This window comes from Cyprinodon tularosa, unplaced genomic scaffold (assembly GCF_016077235.1).
Source record: "Cyprinodon tularosa strain WSP-4 unplaced genomic scaffold, ASM1607723v1 ctg171, whole genome shotgun sequence".
Classification (NCBI taxonomy): Eukaryota; Metazoa; Chordata; class Actinopteri; order Cyprinodontiformes; family Cyprinodontidae; genus Cyprinodon; species Cyprinodon tularosa.
Window position 1 is genome coordinate 1,683,874 of NW_024038541.1, and position 14,356 is coordinate 1,698,229.

General features: G+C 42.9%; 1 protein-coding gene across 6 annotated transcripts in view; it reads left to right on the top strand.

The window, feature by feature from the left end:
- The window catches only part of LOC119781105 (aminopeptidase O (putative)), a 140,401-nt gene that overhangs the window by 68,297 nt on the left and 57,748 nt on the right, over positions 1 to 14,356 (top strand). For all 6 annotated transcript variants that reach the window (XM_038281474.1, XM_038281475.1, XM_038281479.1 and 3 more), the window contains 2 exons: positions 9,427 to 9,489; positions 10,496 to 10,582. In XM_038281474.1, coding sequence (XP_038137402.1) covers positions 9,427 to 9,489; positions 10,496 to 10,582 — 150 coding nt within the window. The remainder of the gene's footprint in view (positions 1 to 9,426; positions 9,490 to 10,495; positions 10,583 to 14,356) is intronic.

Consider the following 14,356-nt stretch of genomic DNA (forward strand, 5'->3'; position numbering starts at 1 on the left):
TCTCGCCTGGCCCTAGCTGCACGGCCTCCCTGCCTTCGCCCTCGTCCTCTCCCTCTCCCTGTAACCCCCGTGCCACCAAAATGACTTGGACTCTGTAAACGGGGGATATATATTCTTCCAGCGAACACAATCTCGCTGTTAAACTAATGACTACAATTACTTCGTCTGTTTATATCACCATGCAAAGCAGCTCACCAAGACGTCACAACGATGTAGAAAAAATAACGGGTATATTTATTATCTTAAGTCTACATGAAATCTATACCCTACACAGACTAATGAAATACTATCTGTAAAATTATCTATGTAAACAAACCTCATCACTTGAGAGGGTAGGTGATGTGGACGTCGTAGAAGAAATTTTGTCCCGTAACGCTCGCCGTACTGTTGGGGGGGAGAAGCGGTGGGGGGGAGATGTTCATGTTGCTGCGGTCTGTAGTCTGACCGCTAGATGTCGCTGAAAATTACACACTGTAGCTTTAAGCTGCCTTCAGATCTTGCCTCAACGCCGCAGTGTTGTTCCAGTTGGTCAGCGCTAAAGCCTAGATCTTTGTTGTATCTCCATGACTTTGAATCCAGGTTGGATTCTAACCACTGTCTCTGTGTTTCCAGGAAACCCGTGCCTCCTCTGTGAAAGCTCAGGAAGAGCTAACCTGCCGAGGCGTCCCTCAGAGCCAAACCCTGAAGATTCTCTGAGAACCTCCAAGCAGCTCTGGACTAGAGCTGGGAAACCCAAGCCAAGGTCTGTTCAAGCTAGACGTGAGACGCTGAAGCAGCAAACGGACTCTGCTGAAAAAACTCTCCTCCAGAACCAACAGTGACTCCCCCAAAGAGAACCTCGAGAACCCTCAAGACTCCGGTGAACCCGAGTCCAGGCCCAAACCTGAACCAGTGCTTTCTGTGTGCTTGTGCAAATAAACTCTGCTTAACCTTCCTCCTGTTTCCGCCCCAGTGGTGTTCTGCAAAATTGGGGATCTCCTTGAGAACCAATCATGACAACATGAATATAAACAATGTTTTACAAACCTATGCAGTGTGGATGTTTAAAATATTTCTAGAGAACAAAAACGTCTAAAAGGTTAGAGCTACACAAAATTAGGAAAACGTCAATAACCCAAATTTTTCCTCATTCACTTCTCTTTTTTCCATAAACATATTGCTCACACCCGATTATAACTGTATAGCAATTCAATATAAAAAAAATCCAAATGCTGCACACATGCACATCCTTGTGATTGCTTTATTGTATATATTGAAGTTTACCTGCAGATTATGATTAGCTCCATTGTTCAGCTCATTGGATCTTTTTCTTGCATGGAACAAAAGCTTTAAATCATACTGTATGTTAAAGGGTTTCTATTATGGAGGATTTGTTCTGTTCTTAATTGTCTATATTTGGTTGTTAGCCAACTCACAGCGTCTGAAGGAATCCAGACCTGTCACTTTTTTTTTTTCAACCCTTAAAGTCGAGTGAGCTTTTTGGATTTACAAAAAATCGGCACCGAATGGCTCCTGTTGAAAAAGAGGAAACATCCTCCCCATTTTTATCTTTTCCCAACTTTTCACTCTTTAAGACATGTCACAATACCCATACTTAAGAAATGAATACAACTTAAGATGCATTACTCAGAATTCCCTTATAAAGCTTTGAGTTTATGATATAGAACATTTTGTACTTTCATCTTTAAGATCAACATTAATAACTTGTAAAATATTTTTCTAACCTTTTGCCCCATGAGTGACCATTAATTAGCAGAGGTAAGACCACATACAGTTAATGTGTGAGAGGAGTTACTACAAAACATGGTTTTGTTCATTTGACAGTATCTTAGGCATCTTGTGTTAGAGATGAGTAGCTATAGACTTACTGTAACAGCAATCTCTGTGTGTAATAGCTTCTAATTATAGATCCTTAATTAAACTGGAAGATTTCTTAAAGGTGCCAGTATTTCCAAATACAGCAAGTTCCATGGCAGAAAGAAGCTGAGAAGTAAAAAAAAAAAAAAAACCCATAAAACAGATAAACTCTGCTGTAATTGTGACGATCTCGGCACTGGTGCTGGCTTAATCTCCAACTCCTCACACCTGCTCACTCCACCCTGCCTGCAATTATCTCTAATTGGTCCCACTTCTATATATAGCTCATTTGGATCTGTTCCCAGTGCCAGATCGCCTCAAACCATCTTTTGAGTACCTTCCAGCTCTTCTACTGTTTGCCTGCCTACCTGTTACCTGACCTGTTTTTGCCCTTTTTCTCTCCGAGCCTGCCAAACCCCTTATCTGATTCTGACTGCCTGCTCTGAACCCAAACCAGTAAACGGACCCTCGAACGGACCTGGACCTCTCTTTTGGATTGCCCCTCTGTACCTTCGCTTGGACCCCGTCTCTGAATCCACAAACGAACTGCCTCTGGAGCTCATCGGCCTAAGCCCTCAGCTGACCATCCGCCGCTCAACGGCCACCGTTTCCACAAGCCCCTTCATCGATCGGACTCCTGCCCCGGACTCTAAGCGGTGCTAATCGCCCACCCTGCGACCCAGTAACAGGTTAGTGATCCAGCCTCAGTTCCTCTCTAGCTCTCTGATTGCTGATCACTAACCTGTTGTCTCCGCCACAGGGGGTTTCCTGACCGAGAGCCGCCTGTACGCTCCCCTCGCCTTCCATTATAAATAAAAACTGTTGCATTCTGCTTACCGTTCTGAGTTGTTTCCTGGGTCCAAAATCCTGTACGTTACAGTACGATCTGGCCAAACATGGACCCATCACCAGACGGTCAGTGGCGGGCCGGCGTGGAAAAATCCATTTCAGACTTAGAATCCGGCGTGAACGAAATTTTACTCCATCTTCGTAACCAGGCTCCCCCAGCCCCACCACTTCCGGAAACAGTTCCTGATTCCGCGTCACATGCTGTGACGTCATTTCCTGAACCGCGTCTGACTCCGCCAGAGCTCTTTAGGGGCGATCCCGAGCATTGTCGGGCTTTTCTCACCCAATGTGAGATTCATTTTGAACTGCAACCCTCCTCCTACCCCACTGAGCGTTCAAGAGTTGCTTATGTTATTTCCCTTCTCACTGGTAAAGCGAGACTGTGGGGAACCTCTGAGTGGCAGAACGACTCCCCATTATGCCACTCGTATTATGAGTTCTCCAGGGAGTTAATTAGAGTGTTCAGCCCAATATTGCCCAGCAGGGAGTCCACTAGGGGGCTTTTGTCTCTGAGACAAGGAGACAGGCCAGTTTCTGAATACATCATTAACTTTCACCTTTTAGCGGCCGAAAGCCCGTGGAACGAGCCCGCCCTCATGGATGTCTTTATCACTGGGTTGAACGATAGAATTAAAGATGAGCTCGCTACCAGAGATTACCCTAGAACCCTGAAGCAACTAGAGGACTTAGCTACCCGCATCGATCTCCGTCTTATGGAACGGCGGAGGGAACGCCGCTCAACTTTTTCCCGACCATCTTCGTCCTCCCCTAATCAGGCAGCGCTGCCGCCCCCTCAGGTTCTGGCAGACCCTGAGCCTATGCAGTTAGGGAGAACTAGACTCACTATTGAAGAGCGGCGCCGCAGGTTCCAACACAACCTCTGTCTCTACTGTGGAGGAGAGGGACACCGAGCCAACACCTGTCCGTTAAAAGGGCAGACTCAGTAGGGGGGGAGATCCCTACTGAGTCATACCAGGGTCTACGTCTCCTCCGATTTTCTGCTACCTGCTACTATTTCTGTCTCTGCCAGAACTCATGACCTGTCTGTCTTTATTGATTCTGGGGCCGATACCGAGTTTATGGATGAAGGACTGGCCAAGAGACTTAACATCCAGCTTCTTCCAGACCGGTCTCCTCACAGCATCCTAGCACTGGACGGCCATAAGTTGCATCACTCTCATTTGGTCTCCGAACCTGTCGGGCTTCTGATTGGAGGTAATCACAGCGAAGTCATCACATTTATGATCATTAACTCTCCTCAGGTCCCCATTGTCTTGGGCAGCACCTGGCTCAAGAAACACAACCCTCTTATAGACTGGCGGAGGGGGGAGGTTACTGGCTGGGCTTCTTCCTGTTATGCCTCCAGTGTGGGTGTTGGGGCAGTCCTCAGCCAGAGGACAGAAGAAGGCAGAGTTCACCCATGTGCCTTCTTTTCCAGGAAGCTGTCTCCAGCTGAGAAGAACTATGATGTGGGCGACCGGGAGCTCTTGGCAGTCAAGCTGGCATTGGAGGAGTGGCGGCACTGGCTGGAGGGATGTAAACTGCCTTTTCTTGTGTGGACAGACCATCGGAATCTGGAGTATCTCAGGACGGCCAAGAGGCTCAACCCCCGACAAGCCAGGTGGACCCTTTTTTTTAGTCGGTTTCACTTCACTCTCTCTTACAGGCCTGGTTCCAGAAATGTCAAGCCTGATGCCCTCTCTCGAATTTTCGAGTTGGAAGAGGACGATGATCGGGCACAGGACTATATTCTTCCTGACTCGGTTCGATGTGGTGTTACTCGGCTCGGTCTGGAACAAGAGGTTAGAGACTCCCTGGTTGGGGTGAATATTCCTGAGGCCTGCCCCGAAAACAGACTTTTTGTTCCTGATCTCTTACGGGGTAAGGTCCTCGAGTTCTGTCACTGCTCCCGGCTGTTTTGCCACCCTGGCATTATCAAGTCCTTAAATATTGTTCGCTCCCGTTTTTGGTGGCCCACCCTGACCCGGGATGTCAAGGACTTTGTCTCGGCCTGCACCCGTTGTTGCCAAGCCAAAGTCTCACGTCGTCCCCCGTCAGGCCTTCTCCGGCCTCTGCCTGTTCCCTCCCGGCCCTGGTCTAGTTTGTCAATGGACTTTGTCACTGGCCTCCCTGTTTCTAAGGGCAATTCCGTAATCCTTACCATTGTGGACCGCTTTTCTAAGATGGTCCACTTGGTCCCCTTAGCTAAACTCCCCTCTGCTAAGGAGATGGGCTTCATCCTGGCGAGGGAGGTTTTCCGGCTGCATGGCCTCCCCTCCGACATTGTCTCAGACAGGGGTCCTCAGTTTGTGGCCCGTTACTGGCAGGAATTCTGCTCTTTACTGGGGATCTCAGTCAACCTCTCCTCTGGTTTTCACCCCCAGACCGACGGTCAAACGGAGAGACTCAATCAGGAGGTCGAAGCTAAACTTCGCCTTCTATGTGATTCTGACCCCACTACTTGGTCCCAAAATCTGCCTTGGGTGGAGCATGCCATCAACTCCACACCCTCCAGTTCCACCGGGCTCTCTCCCTTCTTTGTTGTGTACGGCTTCCAGCCGCCGGTGTTTTCCGTCATGGAGAGGGAGGCCAGGGTCCCGTCTGCCCGCCTTTCTGCACTAAGGTGCCAACGTGCCTGGAGAAGGGCTAGGAGGGCTATACTTACCTCCTTACATTCTCAGGTACGAGCAGCCAATCGCCGACGGATTCCGGCCCCTCTGTATCAGCCTGGGGATAGAGTTTGGCTTTCCACCAGGGATCTTCCCCTCAAGGTAGAGAGCAGGAAGCTGGCTCCTCGGTTCATCGGCCCCTTCCCCGTCTCCAAGGTCATCAACCCGGTGGCGGTCCGTCTGCGCCTTCCCCCGTCAATGAGGATTCACCCTACGTTCCATGTGTCCCGGGTTAAGCCCGTCAAGACCTCCTGCCTTGTGCCCACCTCCAGGCCCCCGCCTCCCGCCCGTCTGGTTGATGGTTCCCCAGCCTACACGGTGAGGCGCATTCTTAGGTCCAGGAAGTGGGGGAAGGGTCTTCAGTATCTCATTGACTGGGAGGGCTATGGTCCGGAGGAGCGGCAGTGGGTACCTTCCCGGTACATCCTGGACAAATCTCTCGTCAGGGATTTCCACAGTACCCACCCTGACCAGCCTGGGGCGTCTGGTATCCGCCCTTGAGGGGGGGGGGCTCTGTGACGATCTCGGCACTGGTGCTGGCTTAATCTCCAACTCCTCACACCTGCTCACTCCACCCTGCCTGCAATTATCTCTAATTGGTCCCACTTCTATATATAGCTCATTTGGATCTGTTCCCAGTGCCAGATCGCCTCAAACCATCTTTTGAGTACCTTCCAGCTCTTCTACTGTTTGCCTGCCTACCTGTTACCTGACCTGTTTTTGCCCTTTTTCTCTCCGAGCCTGCCAAACCCCTTATCTGATTCTGACTGCCTGCTCTGAACCCAAACCAGTAAACGGACCCTCGAACGGACCTGGACCTCTCTTTTGGATTGCCCCTCTGTACCTTCGCTTGGACCCCGTCTCTGAATCCACAAACGAACTGCCTCTGGAGCTCATCGGCCTAAGCCCTCAGCTGACCATCCGCCGCTCAACGGCCACCGTTTCCACAAGCCCCTTCATCGATCGGACTCCTGCCCCGGACTCTAAGCGGTGCTAATCGCCCACCCTGCGACCCAGTAACAGGTTAGTGATCCAGCCTCAGTTCCTCTCTAGCTCTCTGATTGCTGATCACTAACCTGTTGTCTCCGCCACAGGGGGTTTCCTGACCGAGAGCCGCCTGTACGCTCCCCTCGCCTTCCATTATAAATAAAAACTGTTGCATTCTGCTTACCGTTCTGAGTTGTTTCCTGGGTCCAAAATCCTGTACGTTACAGTAATAGGTTTAGCCTACTTGTTCTGTTTAAAAGTGGTTAGCTGACTAAACAGCCAGGGTTTCCATAGAAAAACGGATTTACTTAAAGCATTTCCTAATACTTTTTATACCTCCCCAGGTTTCTACGTTAGTAGAAAACGTTGAGTGTTCTGTGGAAGTTGCATGGTATAGGTGTGGTGCATTCATTGATTGGAAAGAAATGTGACTCATTAATCAAAGGTGAGGGATTACCAAACTGATGGTCAGATGATTCCGGCCACCTTGTTATTATTGTAAACTGCAGATTATGATCATAAGATATATTCCCCATATAACTTTAGAAATAGATACACTATTATTAAACTATTAGTTCCATATATTTGTATTTGTTGCATATAAAGTAAATCAACTTTAGTTACTCATGTTACATGAATTTATAATTATTTTTATTTGGCCTTTATTTAACCAGGTTAGTCCTATTAAGATCTAAAATCTATTTTGCAAGAATATGATGGATGATGTCTTCCACTTTGTCTTAAAACAAGGTTTACCATCTTAGTGGCTTTTTTTGTTCACTATATATACTAATTTAGACACTGATATGCCACAAATTACAGTTTTTAAATCAGACAGTTGACTTGATTTATTGCCTCATGGTTTGTTGAAGAAATGTACGTGCTGTCTTATATTGATCCGCAAGAGACACACTGCACAGACAAAAAAAAAGGAGCAGGTTGTTAGCTGTAGACAAAGGACTTTCTGTCCTGAGAATAGTTGTTGAGATCCAAGCAGTAAAAGAGCTATGTGTGGTATCCTGTTACACAATGCCAATTTACTGCCTCAACACACGCTGCATTCTATACTGCCCACTCCAACACCTCCCTCTCCTTCAGTTACTCTGATGCTGCTGGAGTACTTTTGTAAAAAAAAAACAAAAACAAAAAAAAAAAAAACGCAGAAGTACTCAGGCATGCAGCTTTACTACTAAACCTTGCGTGTGAGTGGCTATGGTAACTAAGATAGCTGAAATGCTGCACAAGCATGTGCGTGGGAACATCTGTGAAGTGTGTATAATGGGTAGATGAGGCTGCCTCCAGCTTGTTTATTGGAGTTTTTTGTGAGACACTAAAATGAGCCTTGATTACATACAATACTGTTTGCCCTACTTATTTCTAAACAATACTAATACAAACACACAATGCAAATGAGTTTTAATAAATGATGTTATCAAAACTTAATCTATTTCAGTAATTTATATATCACAGTGAAAATAAAATTACACAGCAAGGATTTCCAATACTTATTTCAGTTTGATGAATGGCTAATAGCTAATTTTAACCCAATATTGAGTTGTTTAGAAAAATACCATATAACATAATCTGTTATGTAACAGCCAACACAATCATGGGGGACAATACTGCTTGGCAGTTGCTCAAGAAAAGGTAATTTTCAAACTCCACGAGGGAGGGTAAACCCCAAAAGGTCATTAAACATTCTGGCCGTTCTGTGCTGTATCTTAGGATATTAATGGAAAGTTGAGTGGAAGAAAAAAAGGTGCAGAAGCACGGTCTTGAGAGGACTCTGTAGCAGAGAACATTAAAGAGTTTACCGAAGATTCATAATGTTAGGACTACAGCTTGCGCCAAACACAGAGGTATCTTGGGCATGAGCTGTTGTGTTCAAACCAATTCCTAACCAGAGGCAACATTGAAAGCATTTTAACCAAGATATTTCTGCAAAACTTGTTAGAATAAAAAGACTGGACTTTTGCCTAAAGTCCTCTTTTCAATTTTTATTTGTATTCTATTTACTAGTCGAAAAAGAGTGAAGAGGAGCAAAACCAGAATTGATTGAGAGTCAGTGTACTGTAAAGTCTCCACAGTCAGTGATGATTTGGGGAGTCATCTGCTGGGGTTGGTTAACCATGTTCTCTAAAGTGCATAGTGTGAACAGCTGTATAGCAGTAAAGTTTAGATCACTTTGTGCTTCTCTCTGTAGACAAGCTTTAAGGAAAATGGATGAATCTTCTAGCAGGACTTAGCACCTGCCAGGTTGGCCACTCTGCCAAAAGTACAAATACCTACTTTAATGACAATTGCATCACTGTGCCTGACTGGACAGCAAACTGGCTGGATCTACATCCTTTATATAGCTATTGCAATATTGTCAAGAAGATTAGAGACCCCAGAGTCAAGAATTTTAATGAGCTAAAATCCACCATGAAGCCTGTCTGGTAATAAAATGTATTGCACTGTGAAACCTGATAAAAGAACTTAAATCAAAATAGTTTATTTTCTCTCATGAACATGTAAAAAAGTTGATCTCACAATGTAATTAGTATATTTGCCTTTTAAATAAGATATTTAGATATTATGCACATGAAAAAAGTCTAGCAAATCAAGGAAAAATGCACCTATGTCAAGAAAAACTAATTTTTGCAATGTGAAATGCTGCTGCATATTAATAAACTGTGAGAAACATTTAGGTGAGGCTAGAAGCACTAGTCAGTGTCTTTCTCTTTAAGTTGGTGTTTGCTTGACCAATGTTATGTTTGTCCGTGTAATTACAGATCATTTAATGGCTGAAGAAAAAAAAAAGGAATGACCATCCGTTTCACCTTTTCCCTTTGTTTTTCTCTCCTTCTCTTTGCTTCTCTCTCTCCCTCCGGAGTCAAATAGCGAGTTTCCGTCAGAGGAACAAGTGATAGCGCACCCACCTTCTCTCCCTCTCCTCCCACCTCTCCTCCCTCCCTCCCCTTCCTGCTTCCCTCAGTCTCTCTCTCTGCCTCTGCAAAGCATTCCTCTCTGTCCTGATCACTTGCCCCCCCGACTCACTGCTCTCCCCTTCTCTGTCGTTCAGTGGCTTCATGAAAGGAGCACCGTGTGGTCTCAGGCGAGGCTGGTGGAAGAAGTCAAAGCAGAGGTAGGCACTCACTCTTTTTCTCTCTCCTCTTCTCATCTTCAGGGAGTGGCTGACAGTCTTCAGGAAAAGGGCTTAGATTGGAAATATTGCACATGCTTTATATGGTTATCATCTGATTTTCTTTCTCCTTCACCAAGTTAATCCCCACTTCTTTACCTCCTCACTTCTCCCTTTCCTTCTTACTTTCATTGTTTTTTATATAATTTTTTTCTTCTGGTATTTTACAGGGTTTTCACATAATCTCTCATCTTTGCCTCCTTTGCACTTTGTTTACCTCTTTTTTCCACATTCACTCCCTGCTTCAGTCTCTCCCTCTCTGTCTGCCTCTGAGTGGAGTGCGGCGCGCACACGCAGAGCTGTGCATCTGTTGCGTGTCGTATCCTTCTGCCTATCAGATTTCCCATAATGCTCCCATGTTGTTCTTAATTGCTTTGCCCATATTTTCACATCTCTGCATTTATCTCAGTTAGAAAAGATCAAGTGTTCACTTTAACTTTTTTTAAAGCGCCTAAAAGGTTGTATTGACTGCATAAAAATCCATTTTTATTTCTTTTGGAATTTTGTAAATATTTTAAATATGAAAGGCAAACATACTCCTTCTGAGACAGGCGATGTAGATTGTGGATGCTGCTTTGCTCGGTGTCAATTTGTCTTGGCTAGTTTTTTTATGTTTGGTAAATGTGTTTAATAAGTGCAGAAAAAAAGTTGGAATAAATTCTAGATTGTTTGCTGTTTTTGTGTGCACGTTTGTCCATTCTGTTTTCTGATGAGCTTTCTGATCACTCAGAGTTGTCATCTGAGCTTTACCTGAAGACAGAGTGTCTGGGGGCTTTTATTCCTTTGGACATGACCACTTTCCTCTTTGTCTGGTGTTCCAGCCTCACCTTTATTTAATCTTTGTCATTTCTTATCTCCCATCTTACTTTCTCCCCCCGACAACTCTGTCTCTTTCTCCTGTCTTTTTCCCGCCTTCACCTCCTCACCCCCACCATCGTCTCTCCTGCAGGTTGTAAAATGGATTCTCTCCAGTCGGAGTCACCAGGCGAAGAGCAGAAAGCGGAAGAGAACAGAATCCAAGGTGAACTACAAAGAGGTAAGCACTCTGAAGTATTAAGTCCTTTATCTCCCTTCTTACTTTTTTACTCTTCAGTATACCTTCCCTATTTTATCCTTTGAAGACTTCTCTATTCCCTACCTGTTGGTTTTTTTTCTTTTGGATGTTGCTGTAATTTATTTTTAATTTTTTGTTGACTTCACAGTAATTTTATTTGTTGAACAACACTGTTATCCTCAGCTCTGTTGATGTGTTGTGTCTGTCAGTACAGACAACCCAGTACTTTTACAGTCTGTGTTTATGTCCTGTTCTCCACTGGTGGATGTTTAACCTTTTAAGCGCTTGTATACATAACAAGCTCTGTGTGTGTGTGTGTGTGTGTGTGTGTGTGTGTGTGTGTGTGTGTGTGTGTGTGTGTGTGTGTGTGTGTGTGTGTATGTATGTGTGCCAGCGACCATGCATTTGTTACCCTTGTAGGGACCGTTTAAGGCCAATTTTCCAGAAATAAGCTACTTTGTGGGAGCTTACAGGTACTTGTAAGGACCAGTTGACTGGTCCACATGAGGAAGAGTTTTTTCTTGGGTTTGGAGTTAGGTTTAGGACTAAAGTATACATTAAGTCTAGGATAGATTTATCGTTAGGTATGTACTGGTAATGGTTAGGGTTACAGTAAAGGTTTGAGTCTAGCCATACATTAAATGGAAATCAATGTAAAAACACCATATGGGCAGTGGGACAAAATATGTCTGTGTATATGTGGCCATCTGAGTGAGAGCCATTTTTCTTATTTTACCAGCAAAGTGAGATCCACATGTTGTACATGTCATCCCCCCGGTCCTCACAAGCTATTTTGGAAAGAGATTTAGGGCTAATTTAAGAATTAAGTTTAGTTTCAGGTTAAGGTATATTATGCACTCATAAGGGTTTAAGGTTCTTGTCAAGCTTAGAGCATAGAAATGGTTGAAAATTAATGAGAATCAATGGAAATCCATGGGTAGGAATTACTTGGTCCTTAATACGTATAGCAAGAGGAAGTTTTGTGTGTGTATCTATGTGTGCGGTCACGGTCAGAGTGGATGTGGTGCCAGCGTTCTCCTGTGGGGGAGGCGTAACTACCAATAAACCTTTATATTCAGGACTTGAAGGGATGTTGCTTTTTAAGTGTAGTTCTACTGTATGTAGTTATTGTCAGTAGAATCTCCTCATCTCTAGTAAGAAAATTTTAAATCACCATGAGTTTGCAGGAAAGAGAGTAAGGAATACCAACTGCTTCAGCAACTCAAAAAAACTATTGCTAAAGTGACTATTTAGTGGTCATTTACCATCTGAAGTCACACAATTTAATTATGTATGTTTAGTAAGTGCCAATTCACAACAAATGTTATCACGAAACACATTATAAGATAAGTTGGTCGAATTTGTTTAAAGAAATAAAGTTGAGCCTGAGCTTTAATTTTAAATTAAAAGAAATGTTCTCATTTTAGCAAAAATTATCTTACTGGAATTAATGTTCATATTTTTGAGTGACCCAACCAGAGTCCTCCATTATATCTTTCAGAAATACTATCGAGAAATCGTTTAATTATATGTGATCAAATGAATGAGATCGTACAGACAGCTTTACATGCATTACATTCATTCCAATGGGATCCTAGTTTTACTATAACGTTGTCAAATTCAGTTTAAGATAAAAACTGTTAAAATACAGCCAGCTGCATAGAGTCATTCATTTTGCAGCCATTCATGCTAAGCATATGGTGGACAATAGTTAGGAGCAACTCTCTAAAAAAGGAAATAATGTTTTAGCAGCAATAGTTCAGCCAATAAATAAATAAACTGTTTTAAAAAGACAGTTTGTTGATGTTTTCTGGGTCACGAGATGACTTGATTTCTTGGAGATTATGTTTTTTGAGGCTGCCGCCTGTTATGACACACCTAATTTTGAAAAAGCAAGACCTTGAGAAATGCAGGAACCACCATCTTGACAGCATTTTACAAAGATGGCAGCCTGTTACAAAATTTAAAAGTTAATTCCAGTCTTAAATAAAACTGTTGTCACAACAAAGCAGGTAGATTATGAGAGGTGCCAGGGTAAATCTTCCTTTTTTTTCCTCCATCTTAGATAACAGCTACAACTTTAGGTGTATCTTGTGAAACCATAAGTCAAGGTTGTTGCAAAAAGTTAGCATGCAGAGATAACCATTGTTGTGGGCCAAAACTAATAACTCGACACAACTTTTCCAATTACTTGTTTAACAAATAGTTGTACTTTTTTTATTAAGATTTTTATTCTAATGCTTGACGTTGGAACTAAACAATAATGCACATATAGTGTTACCAACCGTGCTGATGGTGAAAGATTTTTATTTAGCTGAACTATATAAATGTATTTAACATAAATAATGAGCAAGCACTCTTATTTTTTCATGTTTAGTCTGAAAATTGATTCCAATTCCAAAAGAAATTTTCATGAAGGAACAATTTTTACTTTCCCCACAACAAGAAAGTACTTTCTTTTAACTGAACTGATGCACAGTTCCTTAGGGTAACTCCTTTCACTCTGTGTCTACCAGTGTAGAGCCAATATTGAACAAAAATGCTTATCTATCAGCGGAAAACATTTACCAAAGCACATATGCTTAAAAAGGAATCCTGGTTTTCCAAAGAAAAAGAGCCTTTTTAGATTTCTATCCAAAATTAGCGCTTTATGCATGTTTGATTTTTAGTCGTCAAGCTGGTTTTAACCTACAGATATTAAAGGGACAGTTCTGGCTGAAGACATGAATTTGTGTGAAATGCTTACTGTCTGTAGGTGAGATGCAAAATTGTCAGCACTCTCACTGAGCCTCCTGCTGTGAGAAACGTAAGTTAATATAACATAGAGAAAATAGTTCAGGTACCTAATAATCAAAGATTTTTAAGCTAGAAAAACTATGCACTTTTTTAATATCAATTAGGATAATGTTTTGGCTTGTATCACTCCACCGTGTAGATGTGGAAGACCGTGGAGCAATTTAATTTAATTGTGTTTTATTGAATCTTTAGTCTTCTTTTGTTTTAGGTTTTTCTAAATTTTTACAATCTGGCTTAAGCATGATATCTATTACTGCTAATGATAATATCAAAGAACTCCACTGGAAAAAAGGAAATCTAAACTTACCCTTTTTAAATTTCTTTATTTTATCTATGCCTTGCCTGCTAGCCTTTCCATTGTCAGTTTAAAGTTTTAATAACCACCCAACAGCTGAAAATTCAGTTAAAAGATTAAAAAAATTTAGTTTTTTTCTTCATGTGTCGTGTTATTTAGGAATCTCTGAAGACAGCTAATCCCCTCCACCCACTAATTGACACGCACACTTGCACACGCCTGCATCATTAATGAAAGCACACTGATCTATAAGCCACTGAGGGCCACAAGTCATTAGCGATGGTAGAACGGCTTTTATATATCCTTCACAATACCCTCAGATGTTGCAAACTGTTGGAAACCTTTCCAAAACCACTCAATTTCTTTCTCTTTTTTTTTTTATAAAGCACATTTTATATCATGAATAAGTTAGGCAAGCACTCCTCTGTGTCATGAAAAGAAATCTTGCCAAGACAGCTGCCTTTTTTGACACTTTTTTTTCTTTTTCTTGAACACTATGTACTTAAGTCCAAAGCAGCTGTAATGGAAGAAATATTAAAAAGATTATTAAAACACGTCTGAGCTCTTTCTTAATCCATTAGGCGTCTCATAAATTGTCATGTCGGAACATGATGAGATTACCTTAAATTCCTGAGTTTGCTGTGAATGAAATGCCAGCGCAGCCC